This window comes from Lepidochelys olivacea (assembly GCF_965140295.1).
Source record: "Lepidochelys olivacea isolate rLepOli2 genome assembly, chromosome: 4".
In the NCBI taxonomy this organism is placed as follows: domain Eukaryota; kingdom Metazoa; phylum Chordata; order Testudines; family Cheloniidae; genus Lepidochelys; species Lepidochelys olivacea.
In genome coordinates, this window is record NC_140414.1 from 68,849,906 (window position 1) to 68,869,102 (window position 19,197).

The following is a 19,197-nucleotide window of genomic DNA, read 5'->3' on the forward strand; positions in this document are numbered from 1 at the left end:
ATATCACTAGTGAATCACTTTCTTTGTAATACAATTTTAATATATAATTTTTAAATAATTGGGGATTGCAGAGTCTTGCAGCATAAATTATATAGATTGGGAAAGCTTGTTTTGTCAATTACACCATAATTAGATATGTCTGTTGTAACTGAGGCTAAATGATGTTTTTGCTAATTATTTTTAATATATACTTTTTAATATACTGAAGTCCATGCTTTACTGGTTTGGGACTCAGCATCTTTCAGGATTGATACTTTATAAGGTATATACCTTATAATATTTTATCCTATTAATTGTAATTGTGATGGTTCTCATTTTCCATATACATTTCTAAAACAGCCAGCAGATCTATGGATCTTGGACTCCTCTCTTTAGGCCCCCACTGAACTGGAATTGTGGTTATTTTCCTTGTCATGCAGCCAAAGCAAAAGTCACATTTAATTTTGAAAATGCAAAATAATAAAATAATAACAAGCTCAAAGCACTATCAGATACATTATTACTGTGAAGCACCTACAACTATATAGAACACAAAAATAAAGACCATTCCCTGAAGAACTATACGGGCAAATGATGCATGCACATGTAATAAATCATGGCCACATCATGCACATAAAGACACCACTGACATCAGCTGCAACCAAATCTGGGACCTGCTACAGCAAAAGCTCAAGTCCCTATAACTTGAACACCATTAGGTATGTGATAGTAATAGATTGGATGGTCACTGGAACTAGAAGAAGTTATGATTACACGAACAAGGCCAACATAGTACAAATTCCCCATTAGACAAGCTCATGTCAAGCATTGCAGGCCCACTGTAGTTCAGCTCTCATTCTATAACAAACCATGGCCGTATGTACCCACTCAGGAAGCAAGTATATCAGCTGGAATTGAACATAGTACTGTCAATACCAAAAGGAAAGCCTGAGGTCAAGGCAAAATCCTTTAGTTCTGAGAAAGTAGTAGGCTCTGTAGTCACTGTGGTCAATCACTAAATGATCACATACACTAGATCCATGTACACACTATTAAGCAAATCTAGACCTACCTTATATAACTAACTAAACAATCGTTAGTACAATGTTGTTGACACTTACAAAAAATTATTCAAAATTTGCTCACTGACTGAGATCTTTTATGGCTGACCACTTCAAGTTTCTTACCCCCCATTATTGTCAGCACCATTGAAAAATCATAAGATTGGTCCCCCCCAAAATCATGATATTTTAACAAAATAATAAGTGTTGGGTTCTTTTTATTTGCCTTCTGTTTTTTGAGACTTCAGGGGTTCATATTTTCGAGCTTTTCTTCACAGCCATGAAAGCTGGACACTTTAAAAAAACAACAACATATTTTGACATAATCACCTGATACCAGGAGCAGCTTTAAGAAAAATACTCAACAGTTCTGTGAGATTCATGATAACATTGTGAGAGTTGACAACACTTCACCCCATCCCAAACTGTTAATTCAGGAAAAATGAGGTTTGTAATGCAAGGCTGACCATTTGACTTCAGCATTGGTACGTTACCTAATGTACATAGGCATAATATACAGTAGATTACATATCAGAATAATTCATTTATTTCTGCAACTAAAGAAAGGACTGAATAAACGCATAAATAATGAGGAAAAGAACAGTGAGAACTCTTGTTTAAAATGGAATTTCAGAACATGCATCTTAGATGTAATCCATTAAGTGGAAACAAATGTACAATTTATCAGTTAGACGACTGCCATTAGTAGATATGTTTCCTATGTTTACACCACATTGTAAAATTGTTCAGTAATGTCAAACTTATTAATAAGGGTTATATAAATGCTATTCTTCTGTACCTGCAACAGTGTTAATGGGAAAAGCATGATTGATTAGGTTGACAATCAAGTAATTCCACAGAGACTACAGTAATTTATAAAGGCTGAGTTAATGAATTTTAGGATTTATGACTTTATGTAACCAGAACACTGAGATGGAATTGGGGCCATGTTTTCAAAAGTGGCCTTTAAAACTGTGCCTGCAGTTTTGCATTTGCAATTTTTTGTGCATGCAATTTTTTCATGCCTATTATTTTGCTTACCCAGTCAGATTTGTGTGCACAAAATATTGGGATGCAGATCTGATAGTTGGCTGATTTACTACCTGATTTGACTAGACAAATACTCTTTGGACCTACAAATGTAAGTTTGCAAAAAATTAGGGGTGGAAAAAATGCATGCATAAAAAATTGCAAATATAAATCTGAATGCACCATATTAACAGTTTAAGGCTCCTTTGGTCCTTTAAATGATCATTAATCCAAAATGCTTCAGATTTTTTGAAAAAGTTGAACTACTGATCAGTGCAAGCAGGGGTGGATTAATGCAGGATCCATAGAGCCACAGATCTGGTGACATGATACATGGGTGCCAATGGATGCCATGGGTGCCAAAATCCAGATCCAAAGACTCCACTTCTGTGGAAGGAAGCATTTGTAGGACAGCGGGCCAAAATCTTTACTATATAACTGAATCTTGACATGCCCCTGCTTGTTGCTCAGCTTCTTTTGTTCTCTGACCTACTCTCAGTCAAGTGGCACCAGTAGGATCTGCAGTCGGCAGGTTACAGGCACACAGAAAAAGCAGCAGCAGAACTACTGTTCCCATTTCCTGTCCACCCCAGTGGAGCTTCCTCTTCACATTTTTGTGGCCTGAGGAGGGGCTGCATTAGGCAGCAGCCAGCCCAGACTGCATATAACTAATCTGAGCATTTTAAGTCTCCTGCTCCTGGCACTCCACACCCCTGAAGAGGGTCACTCATACATCTGGCCAAGCAATGCAGAGGCCCTCCACCAGTCCAAAGCAGGGGGAAAAAAATCTAAATGTGGCATGGGGAGCAGGATAGGTTCACGAGCTCAAATAGAATAAGGGCCCCCAGATTATAAAGGAGGGAAAGTGAAGCAGAAAGAAACCTGAGGGGGCAAAGAGGAGTAAGAATGGGCCTGAAAGTTCTAAGATGCGGGAAAAAAGGAAGAGTCGGGCAATGTGGCAGAAGAGAAAGATGCGTACAGTATTGGAATGAGACACGAGGCTGAAACAGCAGAGGAAGAAAGGTCCTCGGAGCTTATGAGACAAAGACGATGAGGAAGGTCAGAAGGTGGAGCTGAGTGAATGCTTGTTTCTCCTGGGGGTATATGACAGTATTGAAGGGGGAAGTAGATGCTGGATTTTTATATATTTTCGGTGGGTGTTTTTCCATAGAATGGTGGTGCTGGTTTATCACATATTATTATGTTTTGGGGATGTACTGCACATATTATTTTTTTGAAAAATGGTACTGCTGGGGTATTAGTGTGCTCCTTCATTTATCCTGAGCCTGTAAGATGCTGAACTCTTCCTTCGGCACCTTCAGCTCCTACTGACTTTATTGCCGTGCTGAGTGATTAGCACATTGCAAGACCATACCCTTATTCCTCCTACATGCCATAATAGAAAATGAGAACATTTCTGCAGTTTTAAAAAAAACAAGATAAATAATCTTATTGTAAGGCTGTCATTCTCTGTTATATTCTGGAGGTTGAGCTCAAAATTCTGTAGAAAGGATACCTTTCAATATGAAATTCTATATGGCTGTAGAGTCATTTCTATAGAATGTTATTTAATTTCTGTACAAGCTTATCCCTAGGATTTATCTCCATTAATCTGTGAAGGACTTTCCCATAAGGGTATGTTTAAAAATAGCACAGTTAAGGAGCTTAATGAGGTTTTAACAGCTCTTTTCATTCATCTGACACTGACCATTTTCAACTACAAGATACTGGGCTGTTAGTCTATGCTGCTGTGAAAAATGCTGTTTTCTCCTTCTTCCTATAAGATGCTGTTTTCAATGATCTTTTAGTGAAGTATTGTTGGATTTCTTCCAGCAAAATGATTATAAGAAACTGTTTTGAAGATCATCTCAATAACTTCATCTTGGTTGACTAATAACCCAGAATCATGAATGATATTTTTAACCATACTTAATGGTGCTTTGATTACTAATTTTAATTAAAAAGGAATGTTGATTGGGGATCTGGAATACATTTGCTGTAAATCAAAGAAACTTAATGGCTTTTACATAACATTTTATATTAGTTTATGAGAGTTCTTTTTCTTTTTTCTTTCCTGGGTGGACGAACAGGCTGTGGAGAAGAGTAAATATTTATTTGCTTATGGTATGAGTGCAGTGGTGAAACAATAGGCAAGAATAAGTTAGTCTAATATATATTCTTCTGTCCACAGTGGCAACCGGTCATATAATTTATTATACTAAAAATAGTAATACAGGATGCTGACAGAAGAAATTAAAAACTAGTCCTTTGTTTCTCAGCTCTTACAATTTTTTGTCTATAGAATAAAAAAGGTGATACTGTGACCTTTTTAAATTTTGAGTTTGCCACATAGTCACGTTAAAAAACAAACAACAACAACAACAACCCACAACCAAAACCAAAAATAGGTAGGAACAGCTTTAAATTCACCGAGGAATGTTAGTGTTGTTTTTTCTTTTTAAATCTCCTTTTCACACCAGTTTGATATTTCCTGTAACTGTATATCCGTACCAAAATATTAATCTAATAATCCTTTCAGAATGAGCAATCAGTTTTTATTTACATATCAAACATGTTTACACTTTAACATTCACATCAGTCCTTTCAAATCCATTTTCAGCGCTGCTGGAGACTTTGTTTTTTTATTTCTACATCTCATTTTCATCCTCTATTGTATATTTTTTCATCTGGTCTATTTTCACTGCTGGAATAATAGGCTGAAATGCTGTTGTTGGCATCTTATCAATAGTTTATATTTTTAAAATGCTGTTTGTAAACTGTGATATAGTGTTCTGCTTCTATGGGAATTTGTGTTTCAGAAAGGAGATTTTATGCATCCATGCAATGATGATCCAAAAGAATATGTTCAAAATTGTTTACAGTAAATTAAGGTTGGCCTTTGTTCTTTTTCTGGCTATGCTATTGATGTTTCATCTTTCTGTGCCTCTGTTTCCTCATCTAGAAAGTGCAAATAACGGCACATACTTCCCTTTGTAAAGTGCTTTGAGATCAATCTGTGAAAAGTGCTATATGTTATTATATACACTATTTAGACTTTTTGGTGAGGTAGGAGGAAGCTCAATTCCTTGCAAGCCCTCATAATTGTTGGAGTAGGCTCTGAGGCCAGAGACTCAGGAGTATGTTGGGTTTGCTTCTGAGACCTTAAACATTCAGTAGCCTCTGAGACCTTATCCAATCGGTCACCCAAAAACTCAGCTTGACTCTGAACTCACTGAGGTTTCTTTATTGGCATACAGTAAAACCATACTTGAGTTGATCAGGCTCAAGTGTAGGGTGGGTACAGGGTATACACCACATCCAGTGTACATAATCGTGTGTCATCTTATATATGCTTATACTTAATACTGTTGGTTTTACTGTTCACATACTTTATGGTTGGTCTACTGATTTTTGTAGCCCCTCCCCATCTAGATCATGAGCTGTTCACGCACTGCTCCATGTGCTAGACCACAGCTGCAAGGTATCACACCTTGCTTACTATCCTATTATCTCTTTTCTGCTAGCTACATGTTTCACATGTTTGCAAGGCTATGGTAAATTCATGCTTTGTTCATTGTTTCATGTCCTTGCTTAGAACAGACCTACAATAAGGGGCATTGTGGGGAAAGGGAAAAAAGCCTCAAGGGAGAACACATTTTTTTGTATTAAATTTAGGTATGTTGAAAAAGGGATGCTGAGTAAAGAGTTGTGTTAAAAACTGTAACATCCTCTGCACTGCTTATTTTAATACTTGATATGTTGTTCTTGTTCAATAAGAAGTGTATCAAGGGATAAAAATATTATTATATTCTTTATCGTATAATACATTTAGACAAAAGGTCATAGACATGAGACACTGTTTTAATAGCAAAGTTCAGATACTATTTCTTTTTAACAGCACTGAGTAGATGCCTTGTAAACCTTTGTGTCTGCTTCAAGATTGAATTGTCTCTAGATTGTGCATAAATGATTGACTATAGCAGCTGAAAAATAAATGCCTATCTCAGCAGCGAATGGAATTGTAACTTAGTTCTCTGAACAAACATCATTAAATCATCTCACCTGCTGATTAAGACTGGATGCTTGAGCTCCATAGTCCATGATCAGGGAAGGCTTAGACAAAGCAGTAATTGGACCCAGAGTAGCAGGAGGCAACATTGCACGCTTTTGAATAATTTCATCCAGCTATCTGTGTAAGTAGGCATAGGTGCTTCTCATGAGAGGAAAATCAAGGACTTAGGAGTAGGAAAAAGACAAGTGTCTCTCTAGGCTTGTGGGGGAGAAGTGCTCGGATACCATGGTATTCATAGATGTTAAAGCCAGAAGGCTTTTAAAATTGTGATCCTCTAATCTGACGTCCTGCATCACTAAGACCATAACTGGTGACGGGTGTAAAACAAATTCCATCTTGTGCATGCAGGCCAGGAGTGAAAAGCATAGTCTGTTGGGTGGGAAGAAATCTGAAGTTTTGGTGGATCCACATCCCATTTAACTTTAATGCATTCTAGGATCATCTCAACTCCTTGTTTTTTTAAAATATGTCCATTTTTGTTTTCCCTTTCTCTGCTGACTGCTGACCCCCTCCCGCATCCTACTTTGTTCTGTGACACATTCCAAATATTATGAAGAAATATCTCTTTGTTTATGCTAGGGCTGTCAAGCGATTAAAAAAAATTAATCACAATTAATTGCATGATTAAAAAACATTAATTGTGATTAATAGCATGATTAATTGCACTATTAAACAATAATAGAATACAATTTATTTAAATATTTTGGATGTTTTCTACATTTTCAAATAAATTGATATTAATTACAACACAATACAAAGTGTACAGTGTTCACTTTATATTTATTTTTATTACAAGTATTTGCACTGTAAAAAACCAAAAGAAATAGTATTTTTCAATTCACCTAATACAAATACTGTAGAGCAATCTCTTTATCATGAAAGTTGAACTTACAAATGTATAATTATGTACAAAAAACTGCATTGAAAAATAAACAATGTAAAATGTTAGAGCCTGCAAGTCCACTCAGTCCTACTTCTTGTTCAGCCAATCACTCAGACAAACAAGTTTCTTTACATTTGCAAGAGATAATGCTGCCTGCTTCTTGTTTACAGTGTCACCTGAAAGTGAGAACAGGCATTCTCACGGCACTGTTGTAGCCAGAGTTACAAGATATTTACGTGTCAGATGTGCTAAAGATTCATATGTCCATTCATGCTTCAGCCACCATTCCAGGGGACGTGCGTCCATGCTGATGACGGGTTCTGGTCGATAACAATCCAAAGCAATGTGGACCGACGCATGTTCATTTTCATTAACTGAGTCAGATGCCACCACAGAAGGTTGATTTTCTTTTTTGGTGGTTCAGGTTCTGTAGTTTCTGGATCGGAGTGTTGGTCTTTTAAGACTTCTGAAAGCATGCTCCACACCTCATCCCTCTCAGATTTTTGAAGGCACTTCAGATTCTTAATCCTTGGGTTGCGTACTATAGCTATCTTTAGAAATCTCACGTTGGTTCCTTCTTTGTGTTTTGTGAAATCTGCAGTGCAAGTGTTGTTGAAATGAACAACATGTGCTGGGTCATCATCTGAGACTGCTATAACATGAAATATATGGCACAATGTGGGTAAAACAGAGCAGGGGACATACAATTCTCCCCCAAGGAGTTGTCACAAATTTAATTAACACATTATTTTTTTAATGCGCATCATCAGCATGCAAGCATGTCCTCTGGAACGGTGGCCGAAGCATGAAGGGGCATATGAATGTTTAGCATATCTGTCACATAAATACCTTGCAATGCCAGCTGTAAAAGTGCCATGCAAATGCCTGTTCTCACTTTCTGGTGACATTGTAAATAAGAAGCGGACATCAGTACCTCCTCTGAATGCAAACAAACCTGCTTGTCTTAGCGACTGGCTGAACAAGAAGTAGGACTGAGTGGACTTGTAGACTCTGAAGTTTTACATTGTTTTGTTTTTGAGTGCAGTTACGTAACAAAATAATTCTACATTTGTAAGTTGCACTTTCATGACAAAGAGATTGCACTACAGTACTTGTATAAGGTGAATTGAAAAATACTATTTCTTTTATCATTTTACAGTGCAAATATTTGTAATATACACTTTGATTTCAGTTACAACACAGAATACAATATATATGAAAATGTAGAAATACATCCAAAATATTTAATAAATCTCAGTTAGAATTATTGTTTAACAGTGCGATTAAAACTGCGATTAATCACGATTAATTTTTTAATCTCAGTTCATTTTTTTGAGTTGATCGCATGAGTTAAGTGCGATTAATCAACAGCCCTATTTTCTGCACATTACTTGCTCTTCTGAACCAGCTTTTGCCCTTAAGAACATGTGAGCATTTCAAAGCAGGGTACCTGTTATTTGTCCTGCAGTATTCTGTGTGCCCATGTCGTTGTATAAATAAATAGTAATAACCTTATTATAGCTGCTTTTGGTGCCTCTGTAGTTTAAGGTCAGCTGTAATTCCATTATAAAAAACACTTTTAATGAAAATCCATCTGGATCTCAATTTCTCCCCATAGAAACTAGCATTAATTAAGGCCGGATGAATCAGTTCAGATAAAATAAGTATTGACCTGGATCTCTGACCATCCCCAGAATTGAAACTTCTTTAATATTTCAAAATTTTCAGTTAATATTGTTTTGATTTTTATTCATTTCTGTTTTCTGCTTCTGTTTGGGACTGGGAATGGAAATGTTGATGATCTGCCAGTAAAATTGCTCCCCTGGTATTTACAAACCAGCAAGAACTCCTGTAAATATTGAATGTGTTTTCTCACAAGAGCTCCATCCCAATTTACAGATCAAAGAGGAATGGATAAGCAGTCAACCTTTTGGGGACTTTTGTGAACTACACCAAATTTCCCTAGCATTTGAGTTTTGCCCATCAGTAGCCAGAATGCATAGGTGTTTTGCACCATGACTTCCCCCAAATATTCCCATAGTTCCCTTGCATAAAGCCCTTTTACACTTTGGATGGAGAACCATATTCCATACAAAGTACTGTTGCCAAACACCCATGGGAACAAAAACTCATTCATGCTAATACTGACACAGAACAAATGAAAAGGGGCATGATCATGATCAAATCAAACTGCCATTTGGAATATGAACATTGTGCATTTGTGACACTAGTAGTATAGTAGCTGACCAGCTCTATAGTTTATATTAAAAATAATTATTTACATTACCAAGCCCTGTCATGACAATGTGCAAGATATCTCAGGAGAACTTGCAAGGAACAATTAAACCAGAATCCACATGAGCTTGAAAGAATCATTTCAGAGCAGCAGAGAACAGACTAACACACAAAAATGCAATGTTTACATCTAATCAATAGAGTTTCCTGCATGTTAGATCTCATTGAGATAATGCTTATAACATTTTGCTGTTTTCACAACTATTTTTGATTTTGCCATGAAAATTTATGTAAAATTCAGTAAAAAGTTGCCATTTTTGTCCAGTTCTATTTAATATGGACTGTTTATATAATAATAAGATTGTACATTTTAGTGTCTATTTAACATCGAACTTGAACTAAAACGCTCTATTTCATTATTACCCAAAGGAAATAATTCCATCACATAGGCAGATTGAAAACATTTTGGCAGAACCCTACATAACTCTTTCTTGGGGCCATGTCAAAAGAGATGTAGGTTAGAGAGACTTAATTATAGTTGTGTCCAGGAAATGTCTGGCTATGTGGACTCTCTCCTCAGGCACTACGCTTTGAGCACTGTCAGCTATCTTCGAGACACCACTGACTTCCTGAGGAAACTACAATCCATCGGTGATCTTCCAGAAAACACCATTCTGGCCACTGTGGCTGTAGAAGACCACTACACCAACATTCCACACAGAGATGGACCGCTAGCTATCAGGAACTGTATCCCCGATAATGTCACGGCAAACCTGGTGGCTGACCTTTGTGACTTTGTCCTCACCCACAACTATTTCACATTTGGGGACAATATATATCTTCAAGTCAGCGGCACAGCTATGGGTACCCACATGACCCCACAGTATGCTACCATTTTTATGGCTGACTTAGAACAACGCTTCCTTAGCTCTCGTCCCCTAATGCCCCTACTCTACTTGCGCTACATTGATGACATCTGCATCATTTGGACCCATGGAAAAGAAGCCCTTGAGGAATTCCACCATGATTTCAACAATTTCCATCCCACCATCAACCTCAGCCTAGACCAATCCAAACAAGCGGTCCATTTCCTGGACACTACTGTGCTAATAAGCAACGGTCACATAAACACCACCCTATACCAGAAACCTACTGACCGCTATGCTTACCTACATGCCTCCAGCTTCCATCCAGGACACACCACACGATCCATTGTCCACAGCCAAGCTCTAAGATACAACCGCAGTTTCTCCAATCCCTCAGACAGAGACGAACACCTACAAGATCTCTATCAAGCATTCTTAAAACTACAATATCCACCTGCTGAAGTGAAAAAACAGATTGACAGAGCCAGAAGAGTACCCATAAGTCACCTACTACAGGACAGGCCCAACAAAGAAAATAACAGAACGCCACTAGCCAGCACCTTCAGCCCCCAACTAAAACCTCTCCAGTGCATCATCAAAGATTTACAACCTATCCTGAAAAATGATCCCTCACTCTCACAGATCTTGGGAGACAGACCAGTCCTTGCTTACAGACAGCCCCCCCAACCTGAAGCAAATACTCTCCAGCAACCACACAACAAAAACACTAACCCAGGAACCTATCCTTGCAACAAAGCCCAAATCCAACTCTGTCCACATATTTATTCAAGTGACACCATCATAGGACCTAATCACATTAGCCACGCCATCAGGGGCTCGTTCACCTGCAAATCTACCAATGTGATATAAGCCATCATGTGCCAGCAATGCCGCTCTGCCATGTACACTGGCCAAACCGGACAGTCTCTACGCAAAAGAATAAATGGACACAAACCTGACATCAGGAATCATAACATTCAAAAACCAGTAGGAGAACACTTCAACGTCTCTGGCCACTCAGTGAAAGATTTCAGGGTGGCAATTTGGCAACAGAAAAGCTTCAAAAAAAGACTCCAACGAAACTGCTGAGCTTGAATTAATATGCAAACTAGATACCGTTAACTTGGGTTTGAATAGAGACTGGGAGTGGCTGGGTCATTACACATATTGAATCTATTTCCCTAGGTTAAGTAGCCTCGCACCTTCTTGTCGGCTGTCTAAATGGGCCATCTTGATTATCACTGCAAAAGTTTTTTTCTCCTGCTGATAATAGCTCATCTTCACTAATTAGCCTCTCACAGTTTGTGTGGTAACTTCCAGCTTATCTGTATGTATATAATATCTTCTTACAATATGTTCCATTCTATGCATCTGATGAAGTGGGCTGTAGCCCACGAAAGCTTATGCTCTAATAAATTTCAGTCTCTAAGGTGTCACAAGTACTTCTGTTCTTTTTGCGGATACAGACAAACAAAGCTGCTACTCTGAAACCTGTAAATCAGAAGTAATGGCAGTGATGTCAGTGGAGTTACACTGGTGTATAAGGGTATGTCTACAGTTACTGGGGATCAATGCTGTGGTGATCAATTCATCGGGGTCAATTTAGTGGGTCTAGGGAAGACTCACTAAATTGACCACAGATCGTTCTCCTGTCGACTCCGGTACTCCACCGGAATGAGAAGCGTAAGTTAAGTCGATGGGAGAATTTCTTACATCGACCCAGTGCAGTGTAGACACCACAGTAAATCAACCTAAGGTACGTTGACTCCAGGTACATTATTCACATAGCTGGAGTTGCATAACTTAGGTTGACTTAACCCCGTAGTGTAGAGCTGCCCCAGTGTTATATAGTCACACCTTGACCCTTCTCTCGGTGAAACTGGTTCCAAATAAAACTCTCATTGGTTGCTCTCCTAAATGAGAGGAGGATGAAGCCTCCAATATATAGGAAAATCAATATACTACTTACACAATTTATGTATTTATATATATTCCTTATCCTGTATATAATTATGGTAACCATCACATAAACACTTGTATTTCACTTATCGTAGTCTACGTTTCAAATAAGTATATAACATTAGAAATAGTCTGGGAGCCAAGAGACTTAGGTGCTGTTCTTGACTCCACCATTAACATAGGAATGTCACTAGATCACCATCTATCAATTTTCCATATGAAACAGGGAGGTAAGATGTTTGTATATCACTTTGAGCCCCTTCACTTCAAAGATGATGTATATGTGCAGTGTTTTATACAAAGGGACTTTACACTTAGCTCATTCATGTCACTACATTTCTCCCCAATAATGACATAATTTTCCCTGAGTACTTGTTAGACGTCTGAGGCATAGAAGAATAAACATACAGCTAAAAGAAAGTAAAATAAATGGAATAAATAATTATAGGATGGTACAAAATGCTAATAAACTTTTATTCCCCCTTTGCAGGTATTGATTGCAATGTCTGTTAACCGAAGTTCTTTACATTAAAAACTTTGCACATCACATTTCCTTCTACTGTGAAAAACTACACAGAAAGAGTATTGCCATGCTCAGGGACTCCACATAATGTGTCAGACACTTCAATCTCACTGGATTGAAACCATGAGAGTGTAAAAAAAAAATAAAGTTGTTCTTTTTGTATTTCACTTTTTTTTTTTGAGCTTTTATGAGGATGCTCATTTCAGGTTGAAAATTCAACCTTAAATGCACATGTAAAAATGCAGGACTCCCACTGGCTGCTTGGAGAGAGATTCCACTTACCATCTCTTAACCTCTGGGATGAAGAAGCTATCCCTGAATTTACCTTTTTAAAATGTTCAGTTTAGTTTATTAAATCAGCTTTCAGCTTGAATTATTGCTTGTGGAATGAAGACATAAATGAATAGAGTAACATATTATGTATTCATACTACAAATCTCTGAGCCACTGAAGTCCAGGAATTATTCATCTCCTGAAGAGGGCAAGTTATGTTTGCACCAGTGTGCTCATTTGGAGGTTCCACCAAGAGGAAGAAGCTTTAAATAGTATGTGGGATCCCACAGGAGCCCAGATAAATGAGACTGAACCAGTCCATTCCCAGGCTGCCTTGACCATACTCCCTCATTAGTTAGGTTTTGGAATGGCATTAAAGAACTGCAAGTTATCTCCATCTTCCAGAAGAGTAAGAGCCTCCCTGCATCAGGTCTACCCTTTTGGGCAGAACCTAGGGTTGAATCTACTCCAATGACTTGAATATTTATTTATATTCGTACACCATAACCTAGGAAATCTTTAGGAAACCTTTATTTATATTGTGTTGTATGCAGCACTTGTTTTCCAAGATTTTGGTTTCACCTATAATATTTTTCTTGTTTAATTCAATGCCATGCAAGAAAGCGTATTCCTTGTCCAGAGCAAATCAAAGCCCCATGAGTTTTCATATCAAAAGTTCAACCAATAAAGTAGACCATGAACATGAGCCTCAGTGAATCTTTTGTTTCCATCTCCTATTATTCAGATGGCTTTATGGATTACTCTAATTGCCACTGAGTTAAATCTTTTGAGAAAATTCACATTAATTAACCAATAAATTTACATAGTTTGAAAAAAAGAAAAGAAACTCCCTCTCCTTTCTCCCCCACATGATCTAATGGTTTCATATGAAAATGACTTCAGTGCCAGAGCCTGCCTTGTTTACTATTACTACAGCCTTCTGCATGAGTTGTGCTACCTAATGAAAAATTCTCATTAAAATATGAACCATTGAAGCAAACAGTCTATACATTATTGCTTACTGTTTGTGTATATATTTTCAACTTCTAATAACTTTTATAGAATTCACTGCATTCACAAAGCTGTAGCTTTATATTATGGGCCACATTTTCAAAAATGGCATCTAACCTGTGTAAACAACGCTTTTGCACTCATTAAATCCACCATCCCAAGAGATAAATTCACACAGATGGACTTGAGGTTATGCACGTCTGTCGGATGGGATGCAATGGATACATGCAATGGATACATGTCCATGCAATGGATACAGATGGGAATTTTCCTGTTCAGTTTAGCTAACCTATTGTGAATGTTAATTAGATTAATAAAATACCTGTATGTGATTGCAGACTTCTCCCCAAATGTCTCAAAAGATATCTGTGCGAAACTCTTTGTTTTATCTCGGGCTAAAAACATGTGACACGCTTATGCTGCCTCTCCCTAAAGTGACCTATAAGGCCACTACCCTCTCCTCCTTCAAAACCCACCTTTGCAATGTGCCCATAGTTTATCAGCCAACTCATGTCTTGAAAGGAAGATGGGGATAGCTAGTATATATTCGCAAAAAGAAAAGGAGTACTTCTGGCACCTTAGAGACTAACCAATTTATTTGAGCATAAGCTTTTTAGCTCACGAAAGCTTATGCTCAAATAAATTGGTTAGTCTCTAAGGTGCCACAAGTACTCCTTTTCTTTTTGCGAATACAGACTAACACGGCTGTTACTCTAAAACCTAGTATATATTGTCACCAAATTTGAAATAATTTTGCGTGAGGACACCCCATCATCTCGGGCATTGGCACTCACTGAAGGACTGTCCGGATATGTGGACTCTCTACTCAGACCCTACGCCACCAGCTATCTCCGTGACACCACTGGTTTCCTGAGAAAACTACAATGCATTAGTGATCTTCCAGAAAACACCATTCTAGCCACCATGGATGTAGAGGCTCTCTACACAAACATCCCCCACACAGATGGAATACAAACTGTCAGGAACAGTATCTCTGATGTTGCCACAGCACAACTGGTTGCTGAGCTCTGTGACTTTATCCTCACACACAATTATTTCAAATTTGGTGACAATATATACCTCCAGACCAGTGGCACTGCTATGGGCACCCGCACAGCCCCACAATATGCCAACATTTTTATGGCTGACCTGGAACAATGCTTCCTCAGCTCTCGTCCACTCATGCCCCTTCTCTACCTACGTTACATTGATGACATCTTCATCATCCAGACCCCTGGGAAGGAAACCCTGGAAGAATTCCACCACGATTTCAATAGCTTCCACCCAACCATCAACCTCAGCCTGGACCAATCGATATGGGAGGTACACTTCCTAGACACCACAGTGCAAATAAGTGATGGTCATGTTAACACCACCCTATACTGAAAACCCCCGACTGCTATGCCTACCTTCATGCCTCCAGGTTCCATCCCTGACACATCACACGATCCATGGTCTACAGCCAAGCACTGAGGTACAACCGCATTTGCTCCAACCCCTCAGACAGAGACCAACACCTACCAGATCTTCACCAAGCGTTCTCAAAACTACGATACCTGCATGAGGAAATAAGGAAACAGATCAACAGAGCCAGACGTGTACCTAGAAGCCTCCTGCTGCAAGACAAGCCCAAGAAAGAAACCAACAGAACTCCACTGGCCATCACATACAGTCCTCAGCTAAAACCTCTCCAACGCATCATCAGTGTTCTACAACCCATCCTGGACAACAATCCCTCACTTTCATCCTCCCTGATTGAACTAACCTAGCCTGATTCTTGCTTGCATATTTATACCTGCCTCTGGAAATTTCCACTACATGCATCCGACGAAGTGGGTATTCACCCCTGAAAGCTTATGCTCCAATACGTCTGTTAGTCTATAAGGTGCCACAGGACTCTTTGCCACTTTTACAGATCCAAACTAACATGGCTACCCCTCTAATACGGAATCCCAAAGAATATTTTATCATCCTTTTTATTTTTAATGTATTTTTATCTTTAATGGATTAATAATGATAGCCTTGGAAAATGTGTTGAAGCTTTAACTCCTTACCACTTTTTAATGCATAATATTTAATCCTTTTCAGTATACATCTGCTCTGACCTATGATGCTGTTCAAGTGATGACCGAAGCTTTCCGTAATTTGCGTAAACAGAGGATTGAGATCTCCAGAAGAGGAAATGCTGGAGACTGTCTTGCAAATCCAGCAGTGCCCTGGGGTCATGGTGTGGAAATAGAAAGGGCATTAAAGCAGGTAGTCTCTCTAGAACCAGTTCTGGAATTTAATGTCTGTATGAAATACTCTGTGAATGTTCTGAAAGAATCTTTCTGCCTCCTAAACTGGACTTTGTTGGTAGAGATTTAGAAGACCAGCATCAATATATCTAATGCCCCAGGAAAACATCTTAGTAATTAAGGTATATACAATTTTTAGGATAAACCTAAATACAGTCTTTATTTTTTTTTTGCATCAATATCCAATCATTTGAAATACAAAATGTATTTTATGGATAAACGAATTTAACTCTACTACTATTTCCATTCTTATTTCACATAGGTTCAGGTGGAAGGTCTAACAGGAAATATAAAGTTTGACCAGAATGGAAAAAGAATAAATTATACAATAAACATCATGGAGCTCAAAAATACTGGTCCCCGGAAGGTAATTTTAATTCTAAATGCCCTTAAAAGTTGTACCCTGCTAAGTGATATGGAAAGGTAGGTGACTGAAAGGTAAGGTATAGTCAACTAAAGGCCATGTTGCAATTAAGATTATTCGTATGATTATATTTTAATGGTCTTGCAGAGCAAAGAAAAAATGTGCCCTGTTTGTTTCTAATAAATATGAGCTTTTATTTCTGGTAAGTACCATGTGAAACTATAGCTTATTTTATTTTAAATAAATTGTGTAATTTGTTTTTCTTTTCTTTGCTGGTTAGAGCAGATAAGTGGGAGCAACTAATCCAAAGAAACATTAATGATGACTTTCTGAACTGATGATGCAGAATACAACTTTTCAGAGAATAACTCTCATTAATGGGTTCTCTAAATGTGATTTTTTTTTCTCCCCTACATCCCCAGCCACTCAGAGGAAAGCCAAATGCAGTAGCAGTGAACATTTCTTCCTGATTTGTATAACCTTTACAATGCTGCAGCATGATTTTTATACCAACATCAGGTGATATGTGGCTGAACATTTTAACCTGCGTAGTAGGAAAATTAATATTAAAATTTGTTTACCTGTGCCAAGTTCCTGTCTATTCCTGTCTAATGCTTGCATGTTTATATAGGTAAAGCTGCAGCTACTATAACTTTCTGTGGCATATTTGGAGTGGGTATGGTGTGCTTGAATGTAATAAGATGTTTACATATGAACATTCATATTCACCAGCGTCCATATATCTTACAAACTTTTTCAGATTGGATATTGGAGTGAAGTGGACAAAATGGTTGTGAATCCCATTGACGGGCCTCTTGGGAATGAATCCACAGGACTAGAAAATAAGACTATTGTTGTCACCACTATTTTGGTAAAAAATTTAACATGTTTCTTCTGAGACGGCAATCTATGTTTCAGTATTATAACGAATTGGTGCACCCCATTATTTTAGTTAACTGTTATGCCAATTCATACCTGTAAGACAGAAGACTCTGAAATGCTATTTTTTTATGGAGTATGAATGAGAGGACTGATACCATCCAATTGCTGTTAAAGGAAGAATGATCAATACATGGACTTGCTTTGTAAAAATCAAACAGTTATTTGGTTGGTAAATTATTCAAAAACAATCTGTGCCAGCCACAAGGAACCAATAGCCTGATTCTGAAGAACTCTCTTCTGAGTGGCAAAATTGTATTATTTATTTTTAAAATCCACTCTCCATACACATTAGCAAATGGAGTTCACCAAATCAGAAAAAAGAGCATTTAGGAGCTTCAGAGCTTTATCTCTAGCCATTTTGAACGTCTGTGCCAAAATGGAGGAATGAACAAGAAACTTAATCTTCTATGTCATCTTAAAAGAACATCATATGCTGTTTGTATAGTAAAAAGAAAAGGAGTCTTGTGGCACCTTAGAGACTAACCAATTTATTTGAGCATAAGCTTTCGTGAGCTACAGCTCACTTCATCGGATGTATACTGTGGAAAGTGTAGAAGATGTTTTTATACACACAAACCATGAAAAAATGGGTGATTATCACTACAAAAGGTTTTCTCTCCCCCCACCCCACTCTCCTGCTGGTAACAGCTTATCTAAAGTGATCACTCTCCTTACAATGTGTATGATAATCAAGGTGGGCCATTTCCAGCACATTGTGGAAATGGCCCACCTTGATTATCATACACATTGTAAGGAGAGTGATCACTTTAGATAAGCTGTTACCAGCAGGAGAGTGGGGTGGGGGGAGAGAAAACCTTTTGTAGTGATAATCACCCATTTTTTCATGGTTTGTGTGTATAAAAACATCTCTGTATTTTCCACAGTATGCATCCGATGAAGTGAGCTGTAGCTCACGAAAGCTTATGCTCAGATAAATTGGTTAGTCTCTAAGGTGCCACAAGTACTCCTTTTCTTTTTGCGAATACAGACTAACACGGCTGTTACTCTGAAACCTGTTTGTATAGTAGCGATGTCATCTAATTTCCACAGCTGCTTAATCATAGATATGTCTTTGGTGAGCAACTAACTGTTCTGGCTGGAAGATTTTTTGGGGAAAATAAATTGGGGCAAGAAGGGGAAAAATCCATTTTTATTGTGAACCTATTATATGTCACCAGATTTGCTGGTGGTAAGAATTTTGCTGCACAGCTCTAGTTTATTGTCTGGACCCCCTAAGTATTTTTGTGCAGTAACTGAATACAAGTATTACCTAGAGATATTGCAATATTGAGGGGGCCGGGTGAGAGAGGTGGCTGCAGAATAGGGAAGAACCCTTTCAGATTTTACAGTTTTAACAAACAAAACCCCACCATCCACACTCAAAACCCCAAACAAAGAAGAGTAAAATAAACAATATATTGGAGCCTCTTCTCTCCACAGTGTATACGTAATCACTGTCAGTGTAATAGGAGTTATTTAAACATCTCTGGGATGGTTATACCTGTAAGTGTTGGCATTTGAATCTGACCATGAAACATATAATTTAAAATGTTATATAAGACATGCTGAACGAATAATCAGAGTTACAAATCTAATGACCCAGAACATTTGTGAGTAAGATGGTTTGGATTTTCTTTTTTCCTCCCTGTCTAAAATCAAATATATTTGTATAATAAGTGCACAGTTATCACAGTTGTCTCTTC

The 19,197-nt window shown here is 37.9% G+C and overlaps 2 protein-coding genes across 9 annotated transcripts in view; both read left to right on the forward strand.

Moving 5' to 3' along the window:
• The window catches only part of GRIA2 (glutamate ionotropic receptor AMPA type subunit 2), a 125,669-nt gene that overhangs the window by 74,525 nt on the left and 31,947 nt on the right, over nucleotides 1-19,197 (forward strand). For all 8 annotated transcript variants that reach the window (XR_014711369.1, XM_084626717.1, XM_084626718.1 and 5 more), the window contains exons 7-9: nucleotides 15,980-16,147; nucleotides 16,451-16,555; nucleotides 17,313-17,423. Coding sequence is in view for 7 of the 8 variants with exons in the window: in XM_084626717.1 (XP_084482843.1) it covers nucleotides 15,980-16,147; nucleotides 16,451-16,555; nucleotides 17,313-17,423 (384 nt within the window). In the remaining variant the exon portion in view is untranslated. The remainder of the gene's footprint in view (nucleotides 1-15,979; nucleotides 16,148-16,450; nucleotides 16,556-17,312; nucleotides 17,424-19,197) is intronic.
• On the forward strand, nucleotides 1,481-11,493 carry LOC311519790 (uncharacterized protein). Its single transcript, XM_084626725.1, has 2 exons — nucleotides 1,481-1,487; nucleotides 9,840-11,493. Exons 1-2 carry the CDS (start codon nucleotides 1,483-1,485, stop codon nucleotides 10,993-10,995), a joined length of 1,161 nt encoding a protein of 386 aa, XP_084482851.1. The 5' UTR covers nucleotides 1,481-1,482; the 3' UTR covers nucleotides 10,996-11,493.